Source organism: Lepidothrix coronata, unplaced genomic scaffold, assembly GCF_001604755.1.
Source record: "Lepidothrix coronata isolate B3197 unplaced genomic scaffold, Lepidothrix_coronata-1.0 Scaffold17, whole genome shotgun sequence".
Lineage (NCBI taxonomy): Eukaryota > Metazoa > Chordata > Aves > Passeriformes > Pipridae > Lepidothrix > Lepidothrix coronata.
The window spans coordinates 3,224,820-3,237,956 of NW_016690197.1; the positions used below are offsets into that span (position 1 = coordinate 3,224,820).

General features: G+C 40.8%; 1 protein-coding gene across 2 annotated transcripts; it reads right to left on the minus strand.

Moving 5' to 3' along the window:
- Nucleotides 1-1,015: 1,015 nt before the first annotated feature.
- FAM213A (family with sequence similarity 213 member A) lies at nucleotides 1,016-13,137 on the minus strand. 2 transcript variants are annotated; one of them, XM_017807193.1, is made up of 6 exons: nucleotides 13,092-13,137; nucleotides 6,949-7,128; nucleotides 6,499-6,590; nucleotides 2,715-2,855; nucleotides 1,623-1,787; nucleotides 1,016-1,497 (listed from the first exon to the last, which is right to left on the minus strand). In XM_017807193.1, exons 2-6 carry the CDS (start codon nucleotides 7,124-7,126, stop codon nucleotides 1,399-1,401), a joined length of 675 nt encoding a protein of 224 aa, XP_017662682.1. In that variant the 5' UTR covers nucleotides 7,127-7,128; nucleotides 13,092-13,137; the 3' UTR covers nucleotides 1,016-1,398. The 2 variants fall into 2 exon arrangements, with proteins under 2 accessions (XP_017662682.1, XP_017662681.1); XM_017807192.1 differs by lacking the exon at nucleotides 13,092-13,137 and adding an exon at nucleotides 9,849-9,979.

Consider the following 13,137-nt stretch of genomic DNA (forward strand, 5'->3'; position numbering starts at 1 on the left):
AACTGTGAAGAACAGACTCTGAAGAGCATATAAATATTTTTTTTGTTAAAATCGGTTCTGCCCGGACATAAATATTAAAAAAAAAAAAAAAGAAGTCAGGATTTCATCCAAAATGATGCAATTAAGCCTGCATAACTGATTAACACAGACCAAGGCCACACCTCAGGGTTTGTGAAATTTTAGAGGTTTTGGCATCTAGTTTTCTATATAGTCAGCATCATGTACAGCAACTGTTTTTTGCACCCAACCTGACAAAACACACGGATAGGCATTGGTACACAGAACAAAAACAGGCATATTACAAGTCTCAGAGATGCAAAGTATCCCTGCCCTCAGTACCAATGACACATGAAGATTTCATTTATTTTAAAATCAGAGGAAAGCAAAATTACAGTTCAGACTGCTCTGCTGTCAGGACAAAAGAATCCTTCCCATTAATTCTTTCAATAGCTTAGTATGTTCCAGCCCACGCATTTTACCAAAGTTGCCTAGACTTTTATTTACACCAGCTAATGAAGAATATGCAACACTTAATAATCCTCTCTAAGTGCAATGTTAACATTTTGCTTAGACTTTGAAATATCATCACTTTTCATGCTGCTCTGTTCATACTACAGTCTGGGCACATGTATTTGGCTATGGATGGTACTGGCTGTCAGGGATCATATTGTGCAACTCTACATCTCTTCTCAGGAGTAACAGCCCAGCCATTCCACCGCAAAATTCAAGTCAGGGTAGAAACTCTAACCTAATCTTCTCTCTGATATTGTTCCCTTTTTTTTTTTAAGAATCCTAAACACTAAAAGTAACTTGTCCTCATGCCACAGTTATCTTCCTTGAAGGCAGTCACACAGAGCTGGAAGACCTAGAGCCAGTAGTTAACTAACAAGAAACTTCATGTGCAAACATAGTGGCATGTCTTGCAAAATCTCAGAATTATTTACACTGACAGGATTTAGTCTTCTACAAACTCGGATGTGTTTACATGTTAATAAAAAAGCAAAAAGCAAAGGCATTTCATTTACATAAAGATTTATTATCCTTCAACTTCAGCTGGTACTCCTTTACTCCAGCCTTAGCAGAGTTTTGCTCCCCTAGGTAGACAGGTTTTCAACTGACTGTCTCTGACTGAAAACATCTAGGCTAGGTCAGATTTTAGACCCAGCCTTTCATTAATACAGTCAGATACAAAGGAGCAGTTGAAATCCTGACCACCTGGAAGGCTGCAAAGGAACAAAAAACAATCCAAGAGGATTTTCATTAGTTTCTATGTTTGAATAGAGAACCTTTCCAGTGCATTGAACACCAAATAGTTAAGCAATTAAACTGCACATTCAAGGAACGGATGCAGTCTACGTTTCAAGCTGTAATCAGAAACATGTGCAACTGTTTTTCCACTTATGAAGCCTGTGGTTTTATCTTCTCAGCAGCTTCAAGGACAGATGGAAGGCTGACTTTGTCTCCAAATTCCTTCTCACGATGCTCCAGTAACACACCCTAGTCAAAAACACAAGAGGGAAATTCATACACTGGTCTCCTCACGGGAGATCAACTGCCCAGCAACTGAACAATTCCAGAAAACAAACTTTTGGTCTCACAGGAGGCATAAAAGCCTACAGTACCTGTCTTCCTGCCCCAATCACATATACTCCTCCCAAGGTGAATCCTTCTCCTTCCAGGTTACCACTATATCCACTTCTCCAAGCACGGAAGAAATTTTGCCAGACTCCAATACGAAAGAAGCCTGACATCATCATCTTTCGTCTGCGTGGACCATAAAAGCCTTTCTGCAGGGAAACAGAAGATATCTCAGCACACAAAGTGCAAAAGACTTTTCCTCCAAAATTAAATTCAGGAAACCAGTGAACCCTGTATCCAAGAAAAGTTCAAAACACACAAAAGCTAACCAGGCATAGCTAAAAAAACAGCACCTGAAATAACCTCTTTAACGTGCTACCTGACCACTTACCTCCACCAACCAGTGGCATTGCCACTGTTCATGTGGATTTTAAGCTCATCCACAGGTATTTAAGCCCCATGTACACCTACGTCCCTATTACTGACAACAAGGGTGCTTTGTGATAAACATATTTATTGTTTGGTTGGTTGGGTTGTTTTTTTAAAATCCAGTCTGATTCTTTCACACAAGCAGAGTGGGGAAGGAAAATAAAGGTATCTTCTAGTTGATTTTGAATATTACATATTGTTTTTTCTTCAGAAGCCAAATGATTTTTAAATCTGTCTTCTGGGTTTGGGAGAAAGTTTGGTTTTGTAGGACATGGGACTGGCAATACAGCATGTACCAGTGTACTGGGACAAGCTATATCACTGCAATTTGGCCTGTACATCATGAATTAATTATATCTGTCACCTTCAAACCTTGACTCATACATCATTAACATCAGCAGGTAACACAGCCATTGGAAGAATGGAATAAATATTAACAGGCCATATTGTTTACCTGTTAAAGGGATGGAATAATCCTACAACAGCTTATTATCAGGGCATAGCAACCCAGCAGTTTGTAAGCTGAGCAGGATGTATATATATATATATATATAGAAAAGCAAAGCTAATTAACTTCTTAAACCACAATGCTACTAAGTCCTTTTTCATTCAGTCCACATTTTACCTATACTATTTATACAAGCTCATTGAAGAGGGCATTCATAGGCTTGTTTTAAAACAAAAGGAGAACACAAACTTTACTGTACCTTTTCATCCAGAAAGATTTCTCCTTTGAAATAATGCTGAAAATCCTCCACTTCAGTCCCTATCTTCTCTTTCACAACAGCATAGAGAGGGACACCCAGCTTGGACAGCTGAGGTTGCAGAGAGGAGAGCTCAGAAGCCTCCTAAGGAAAGGAAAAAACCAAACATTTCAGTCAGTAAATGGAAGTTGGAAAGCTTCACCTTGAATTTCAAGACCATCAGTAACATATGTAAATCCTAGCCTGAGGTGCAAACCAGAAACACACCTGTCAATCAGACATTTAAGCTAGCTGTACTCCTAGGCAGCTCTTCACCAGATTTACTAAAATTTTCTTTGTTAAGCATAGGGGAAGGAGATTTTTTTCAGCATTTACTGGATAAAATATTAAAAATCCTGAAGAAAACATATTTTTAACTCTAAGCTGCAGATATACCTTGCCTGTACTAGGACTTCAACTATCTTTTGAAGTATTTAAGAATAGTAAAAAGATACTGCTTGCACATCAGTTAACTTTTTCAGGCCAGAAATTCCAGTGCTTTTTTCCAAGTTTAAATCCATTATTATCAGTCCTTCTGCAAAGTATTTTGAGGGTTCTGTGGAGGAGCAGGCTTTACAAGTCCAAAATAAGTAATGGAGTGAAGATGCACTCTCCTTCCTAAATTCCCCAGTAAAACTAATCAGGGAATTTCTTCATAGACCTTCAGTATCCCAGAAGCAACACTGCTTTTTCTGATGTGTAAGAGTGTAAGGTGTCACCACTCATCTGCTGGGGTTTTTGTTCTGCTGAAGGAATCCCAGTTCCCACAGTTTGTACAAAGATCCCTGATGTTTTGAACAAATTAGAGTGTGCACTGAAAAATATATTTCTTCTCATCTCCAATGGAGAAAAGTCCTTTTTACTGGATAAAATTCCCACAAAAAAAACCCTCCACACTTTAAAAAATGGACACAGTTTAAATGAAAACTTTCAGCCACCTAACTGAAATGCCTAAACTGAAGGGCTTGCAGGACCATCTAGAATTTACTGAGTACCAAGTAGCAGACAGACAGGAGTGAACAGACAGGAGAAAACACATTAAAGAAAGACATCAGTAAGTGAAAGGGCAAGGGCAGCTTTCCAGTTCACTACTCAGTCTCTTCAGAGGAAATGAAAAAGTATGAATCAACATTACAAGCAGACACTGAGTAGTGAGCAGTGGAAGTTAAAGGATCTAGCTTATCCTTTTACCTCTTTTCTGTTTTTAAAGATCTGGGAATCTTCTGTTTTCCCTCACAAAAATGCCTTAGGATCTTCCTAAAAGAGGGTTAATAACAATTTTATCTGGGACATTTTATATAGATTGAAACTCTCATAACCAACACAACAACTCAAAAAATAATTTGTATTGCAACCTAACATGTCTGAGAAGTGAAGTTCCAGGCTAGTGCAGTGGGGTGCCCTGTAAAGCCAGAAATCAGTGTCTGGAGAGACAGCAATACCATCAAACCTTGATGAGCCTTATGGAGAAAGACACCTCAACAGTTTGGTGGAGTTTATTTTACGTCTCCTTGCTTGGCTTTTGGAAGAGGAAAGATCAGGAATGATGCAATTGAAAAGCACAGTTAAGTTTTAAAATTCACAAGAGGTTAGACTTCAAGCAGCATCTTGGGACTAGACCAAATTTGGTTTTCTTTACTGCTATTTTAAAATGATACAATAAGAGAAATCAAGGAAGTCTATTTTTGTGGGCAAATTATATTACATAATATCTGTATGGTTGTGACCATTTCACCTAGTCTGTGAAACTGTTCTCTTGTTTTTCTTAAACGTGGACAAGCACATCCTAGCAGAATACTTCCTCTCTCCACCAAGGCAGGCACAAAGCAAAAGAACAATTCCCATTTCAGCCGGTCCCTCTGACAGATCAGCTATGGCTTTGGATCAGCTGCTGCTTTAGAGTGCTTGAGTTAATATCTACATTATTTAATAAGCCCATGGCACTTTTACAACAACAGGAGGACTAGATCACTACATAGCTGGATCCAGGCTATGAGATGTACAGTGCACTGCCATTAAAGATTGTCCACAATAACAAAAAAAGGAATCTGATGATTTAGGATGCAGATGATAAAGACAAAAGACTCCATGTTTCTTAGATTTGCACGCCTCAGTTCTCAAGGATCCCAAAGCATCATTCCAGTAGGATTTGTGACACCCTTTCCAGTGGGGAGCATGGAAGCATGTCCTCACCACTGATCTTAGGACAGTGATCTGTGAGGTAGAATGACTGCTTTTCAACACCACCACCAAGCCAAGGGAAGTATGTATTCCTTCTTGGTGCTGTCAAGAAAGACAAAGTTCAGCATCCTTTCCAAGGTGTAAGATAGTGGAAACCAAGGGTGTCCAAGACCTACTGCCTACAGATTAACAGATATGGCAGTTGACCCACATTGAATCACTTCAGTAGCTCAGAGTCAGTGACAGTGGTGTAAGAAGCTTTCCAAAGCTTTCATGCTATGGAAGAACACTAATGGACCCAAAAAACAGCAACTGAACTTAGGACAGAGGCAAGAGGCAACTCACAAAATGCTTTGAGTATACAAAAATCAAAAATAACTTAAGTTTAGAAGCTTTTTCAAATGGTTTCATGGTTAAAATACAAAACTCTTTGCCCTAATGAGCTGATCAGCAGTGTGACTACCTCTGTTAAAAATGTGACATTTTAAACTAAAAATCAGAATTACAAAATTAAATTTCTTTGTCCTAAACTTTTTCCTGAAAGAAAAAAAAAACACAATTTTTTTTTTGGGGGGGATCTTTATTTCTACTTACGAAGTTTGCATTAATAATAATAATAATAAAAAAATCACTCCAGGATTCCTGTCTGACTGTATGTGAAAGTCCCAGTCAGGCACATAAGTGCATTCTGCTCCTGTCTACACTACACCTGTTCAGAGAGCAAAGCACTTTAATCTTTAACCTTGCATGAATTCTACACATACTTAAGCAGTTACTACTGATGGGAGCAGATGACTTAATGAAGTGGTTACGATATTAATTACTCCATGTTATAGTTAGTAACAACATAATAGCTATTTTTCCCCATAGCTATGAGAAAAATGGCCAAGGTGCAAGTTATGGCTGTTCCCAGGTACCTGGTACATTCAAATCATATTTTAAGTGTCTCCTTCAGAGGAGCTCCACCCAAGGAGCCTAATGTCAACTTAAGGATCAAATGTCGTTTCCCAACCCACCTTGTTATGGAGCAGTCACTACTTATCTTCAGAGTCCTTACCTTCCTGCCTCACATTTCAGCATCCAGAACAGTAAGGGCCTCCCTTTATGCACATCTCTTTATTTTTTTTTTTTGCTGATGAGTGTTATCTGATGGCTTTCTGCCAATCCAGTCTTGGGCTGCTTTTGACCAGAGACTACCTGGCTCAGAGAGATTTATTTTGGACGTCTGGAATACAACTACCTCGTAAGACTCATTACGAATTGGATTTTGTGCCATCTCCCTTTCTAATTACCGTGGGCCGGGTCCCCGACAGATGTAAAAGTCATGTAACCATCACCTTCAGAAGGAAAATATTCAGGACCTGGGTTATACAAACAGGCTGCAAAGGAAACTAAGTATGCTGTTAGCTGGTGACCAGTTTGAACTAGGAAACAAGACCCTTGAGATATTTTAGATGTATTTGATGACTGCCCTATTCGTCCCTATCCTTTATTTAAAGGGGATCTAAGAGGATCTATTCAAGTATACCTTAGCTCTTCCTAATTAATCCCCAAACCCAGCAAGTACCTCTCTGCACAAAAATCATCCGGGTCTTCGCACAGCCATGATCACTGCACCATTCTTCTGCCACAGTTCACGTGCTTTGAATGTCCTTTGCTCTGTTTGTACAGGAGAAACAGCATCAACAATAACATCAGCCATTCTTGTTTATAATGATTAATGCTTTAAGGACCAACACAAAGCACTGCACAGAATTCCACGTTCAAATACAGTTCTATCAGAAAAAAAAACTATATGCATAAGAGGCTACTACTGCTTTATTGTGTCTTTTCTCATCCACAAATAACAGTTTTGGTTGGTTTTCCCTCACCAGAACTATTGGATATCAAGAACACCCAACTACATGTTATAACCAGGAAAGGCTAAGAAAACTGTTTCTAACCCTGGCCTTACAAAGGTTCTTTTAAAAGAAGTCCAATTATTGAAGAATGTGGGCTGAAACATCCAGAATCTTACCTGATCCCAAAGTTTTTAGCTCTATCTCCTCTAAAAACTCCAACGTTGCCTTTTCTGGCTTGGACAAAAATAAGTCAGTGTTAGCAAGGACAATCCCTGTCACAGCTGCACCAATGGCTCCAAGGCCAACAGACCACATGCCCATGGTGAAGATCCCAAAGTCAGGCAGGAAGGACATTTCTGGAAAGAGAAAGAAGAAAGCTGGTTTAACACTAGACATCAATAATGCCACAGAAGGAGGAATTGGCCTGAAACAACAACTAAAAGCTCACATGGATATTTTTAGTTTGGAGATGATCTGTATATTTATTAATGTACTGAACTGGGTTTTAAAAGACCTAGATTACATTCCAGTTCTGTGCCTGACCCACACCAAAACTAGCTATTAGAAGATATTCTTACCTTTTATTGAAGTGTTCAGATGCAATGAGGAGAAAGATGATTGAAGTGATTACATGTAATAAAGAGCCTCTAACAAGATGACCTCTGTGTTAGTCAGTAACTTAAATTATTACAGCAAGACAGTGGTTTCTTTCGGAAAGAGAAGCATCTGTAGATTAAATGTTTTACGCACATGCTAATTAATATTAACCAGTGAACTTTACAAATATACTATAGAAGACTTGGAAAAAACTAAATCTAAACCTGCTATATCTGGTTCAACATAATTGGTAACCTTCCACAGTCCTTACAATTCCCCACTAGAACCAAAGCAGGCACCAAGCCAAAATTAGAACTCATGCCTGCAGACAGAAATATGTAGACTTGCAACCATTTTATTACACACAGTGATCCAACATTACAAACATGCCTGGGACAGCACCTTCCTTCTATATGATAACTAATTTCCACTCTTGCTAAAGCAGAAAGTGCATCAGAAGCAAACAACTTAAACTCACACCCATCAGTTAGAACTGATAACACTGCAATGGGAACCATTATACATGCATGAAAACATCTGAGAGCATAAACACTGCTTGTGGTTACTGGTGACTCTACTCAGGTGGCAATTTTATTTAACCACCTTCCATCCACAAATCCCCCACAGCCCAATCTTGACCCTTGAACATGTTTCAGAAGCCTGGAAAGGGCTGACAGCCACCTTCCAGTGAGGCAGTATCAGTTAATGAGGATGCTGGAAATCACACTTAGTCCAGTCTCATGGACAAAACTCAAGATCCTGCTCTGAGCAACAACTGGTACAAAAGTCACTGGAGGTCTGGCAGTATAAGAAATCACTGTACACTTGCATCACAACATTTGCTGTCACCCAGCTGCAGCATTACAGAACATGGAGAATCAATTTTTTTCACAGCCATTTGCAAAACCCTATTTCCTGACAGAATATTTTGGTAAATATCACTGTCAGTATATACATTTGTATGGTAGAGGTTCTCACTCCAACAAATATAAGAAAATATTATTCTTTTGAGCTGTGATTGGCAATAAACCAGACATACACATTATCTTTATCTCCACAGCTAGCTGTTGCTAAAATTCAGAAAGTAAGAATTAGGAGTAGCTCCTCATTTTTGTGCCCAGAATTTTCTGTGAGAAAACCCCTTTCCATCCCTAAAACTAGCTCCACAATACTACTGACAAACAAATAGAACTAACTGCCTGTTTGCAGAAATAGCTAGAAAACATCTGGGAAAAAGAAAAAAAAAGATGACATTGTTCTTTTAATAGCATACTTGGTTCCACAGAAGACAGTATCATGGTATCTAGAAATGTGAGTAATCCATGAGCCTGAGCAGGGAACAAGGCCAGTTTACACAAACATAATGCAGATAAGAGAACAGATTCTACCCTATTTCACCACTTACTTCTACTCAAGGGAAAACTTCCTTGACCATATCTGCTTTCTTTGCGTAGTTTTGTCAAACATGAAGTCATGCTGTAATGAAAATTTTTTGATATCTGCCTCTGACACCTATCAGAGACCATCCTGACGCCAGCCTCTGGAATGACCAAAATGTAACTCCAAATATACATAATGCAGCAATATCCTTGCATTAAAACTCAAAATCTCTGTGGCATACCCAAAAGGCTATAGCCCTGCTCTCTCCCAGAGTCTGATTACTCAACTTCAATCTTGTCGGGTCAAGAACTGTTTTCCTCTTAAATTCTTAGTTACAAGGAAGGGAGTGAGGATGTGGGGTAAAACATAAGTATTAATACCTTGTGCACATAATTTGTGTACAAAAATGTTGCCAAATTTGTGGCAACTGATTAATAAGTAGCTTTCACAAAGCTTTTCATTTTTATTAGCATTATTATTCTTAATCTCAGCATTATTAGCATCGCTAAAAGCCAGCTTCCACTCAGCAGCTGTTGATAGAGGAGATCATTGATCTTAGTCAACACACCTATTTACTTTAGTTGGACTCTCTGGCCTCCATACAGTGACAAAAAACCCTCTATTCGAATACATGAATTTTTTTGCTATTTATATAAAAAGGGGAAAGGAAGATGCAGCTCTACACAGTGATACCAAAATTCTTCCTCTGCTAAGCAAACACCATAATGAGCCACTCTGAAAAATATGCATGGGAAGCACAGGCAGGTTATTAAACATTTGCTAGCAAGACAGGCTGAGCCTTGACGCATCATGTCATTGAACCCCAAGAGGTTCACTGGAAAACAGCTGAGCAGCTTCAACTAGCAGCTTCATTTCTGTGTAGCTGCTGTTTGTTAAGAAAATCTGAAGCTCAAAAGTACTTCACAGCCCACCTTAAAATACAAACACAACTGCCTTATGACCGAGCCCTATGAGTTTTTAAATACCAGAGGACAATCAGCAATAAAAAGACACAACAAAGCATCCCATGAACCCTAATCCGTGAGAAGAGACAACAGAGCATCCCGAACACCTGTAACACGGAGGTGCAGGCACTCACCAGAACCCATGCAGCCTGTAGGAGCATCAGCCACCAGCAGCAACCCCGAATGTGTGTGCAGGCAGGAGAGAAGACAAACTGCACTGCCACGGGTGGTGAGAGGGCAGGACTAGGCAGGAGTCCAGCTCTGGAGCCCTTGCCTCGAGGCCAGGCCCGGGCTCTCCAGTCTTTGAGCAATCCCTGCCCCAGTCACCCTGCAGTGCTTACAAAAGAGCAGCTGTCCAATCCAGGGCAAGATTGTTTTAAAGGTATCTTAAACATTCAACCTTTTATTTGTTTTTTTTTTTAACGGAACACATGGTTACCCTTTTTATGGGGTGGGTAGGTACAGGGAACGGAAATTATGGAAAGCTTTTCTGAAGCTGGGAACACGGCCCAAAGCTTTAAGATCTGCATGCTAAACCGTGCTCTTCTGTAGAACTGTGCATTTTTACAAGTAATATTTTCTTTAGGTTTCAGACTATTCTACATCTAACCCTTTCACATATGCCACTATATACCAAAACAAAACAAACAACTCCAGAAACAATTAAAAAGCCATCACATTGTGCAATGTTCGGGAAAAAAATTCACTATAGAGGCTGTACTGGTGAATTAACCCAGCATTTCTATGGGCAGTTTCCTGCTTCAGTGGCAACATCCCTTTGCTAAAAAAACTACCATTTTCTCTGGAACTATCAGATCTGCAAGCTCTCAACTCTGCTAGAACTTCCAGAAAACAACAAGCACTTTTCTTTAGAGACTAGAGGACAAAATAAAAAGGAAAAACATCTTTTTTGTGTGTTTTTGTGGTGACCACAAGAGATCTCCAAACTAACAGTGAGTTATTTTATGGTCTGTCAGTACTCAGGTAACCAGAATTTAAACAAGCTTAGTCTTAATCCTGTTTTAAGTGCCAGTTGATGGTCTTCACTTTTTTCAAGACCAGTTAAAACATGGCTTTCTAGATGTCTCATATCCCTCCCACCCACAATCAGAGAAAAAATAGTCATTCAGAGGATAGCTATCCTTAAACATTTATTTTAGCACTGTAAACAAGACCCATTGCAGCTGTGTCCAAAACAAAAAAAAAAAAAAAGAAAGCCTATGTTTTCAAGTTGTCAGTATAACTCAGGGTAGCAAACAGATTTGCTTACATACTTTTCCTGAAAAGAAAACGGAATAAAAGTGGAAACACTCAGTGGGCACTCTCACAATTTGGATCACACTAGCAAATACTCTCTAGCCTAAAATGGCTTTGACCATTGCTTGTCTTTTCCTTCTCTCCCACTCCCAACTTCCTCAAGACATTCTATATCAAGCCTAAAAATGTTTCAGAGCTCTGTCAGAACTTGTGTATCCCAAACAAGTTGAGCTGATTTTTTATGAGACATTCCCCCCATAAATGAGTCATGATTGCAAATATTTTTGTAAGCTGACTCCTATAAAGAAAATTTACAATTCACAATAACCCAGTAACATGCTCATCAAGATTTCATGAGCTTTTAAATACCATTAAGGATTACACAATACAGCATCCTGACAGACCTTAAAACTTAGCCTTGCTTTAAGGGGAGATCCAACTGGAGAAGCTTAGGAGGTCCCTTCTAACCAGAATTGTCCTTTAAATGCCAAAATCAATGCGCAGAGAAGCCTCCTAACATTTCTGTGAATGGCACGAACGTAAGTAATCTTCATGAAACGAGGTATTTTTTTTCTTTTCTTTTTGCCATTGTAAAGGCCTAACAAACCATCCCTTGTGTCGAGAATAACAGTCATCTTTTTAGGTTTCTTCCTGGTCTGCAGAGGGTTCATGACTGAATTACATACAACACTGCTCTTGGCTCTAGGTGAAGAGAAAGTTGTTGTGTCAAGCAAGGAAACCATACTCCTTCCTTTGAAATCAAGTTAGTTGCTAGACCAAATTATCTCCCCCGTTCTCAGACTGTTTTTAAGAAACCCAACATCTCAACAAACCGTTTTTTTTTTGAGCAAGGGAGAGCAAAGAGCTCTGGCACGCGACTTTGGAAATCTTCCAACTCTCCTGGCGTATTCAGAGGGAACAGCAGCTAGATACTGGGTAGGGAAATCTCTGATCAAATCAGCAAATGGAGATACCATGGAGATGGGAGACAGTACCTGGAGCACAGAACTGCAAGAAGTACTTTACCTGAAGATAATACAGGCTAAACTCACTGCTTGGTCTGATGGTGATCCAGAGCAGGAAAGTTGCACTCTCTGTCAGTCTGCAGAGGTGAGGGAACAAGGGGAATACTAACAGACCCACTTATAATGCAAATCAGCATTCACTGAAAACATAGCAGATACTGGGCAGCAAGTGATCCCTCCTGTTCCAACCTAGCAGATTCAAGAATTCCAACTGCTGCAGATTCAAGCTTAAATTAAAAATTATTTTCCCATTTTTTTAGATTTTTAGGCCTTACTTGTGTTTTAACTTTCACGTTCCCCACACTACATAATTCGTAACGGCAAAATTATTTGTTTCTAAAAGCAAAAATGTAAGAAAATGGACACACATTTCAACTCCACCCCAAAGGGCAGGGGGGCTCTGTGCATAAGTGAGACAGTAACACATTGCCACACATCCAGCAGAGAACAATTTCCCCCTCAAGCTCGTTTCCCTTGTCCATCTCCCGCTATGACCCAGCTCTGATGGGGCACACTGTCCCTGTGCTTCTAGAGGAAAAGGTTTGGAGGGCTCTAAGCTGGTCCTTGGAGCAGCCCGAAGGTGCGTTCAGCGGATTTCTTGAGTCACGCGATTGCACCCAAGACCCAACCAACGCATCGGGAATAACACGAGAAACGAAGCAGTCTCTTCGTCCTTCAGCAACCTTACTGTGCCTACCCTACACACGGGTTAAGTTACCCGAGCAAGCAGGGATCTTTCAAAACGTCAAACCTCAAGGGCAGGCATAAGCAGGATTTCAGAGCTCGACACTGCGGGGGGGGGGCCGCAGAGCTCCTAAGGCCAGAGCCGCGGACCAAAGGAGGGCCCAGCCCGGCCCGACCGTCGCTGCTCAGCGGCCGCAATCGCTACCGCCGCCTCCCGCGGGCGCGCACCGCGGCTGGACCGCACACGGCGGGCACGGGAGGACGGGGCAGCAGCCGCCGGGGACAGCCCGCGACGGGAACATCCCGTGACGAGGACAGCCCGTGACGGGGACAGCCCGTCCCCGCGGCCGGCACAGCGGCGGTCCCGGTGCCCTCCCGGCCCCGCTCCCACGCCCGCAGCCCCGCACTCACAGCGCCGCCGCTCCGGCTCCGCGGCCGCCGGCACCGCCCCCGGTGC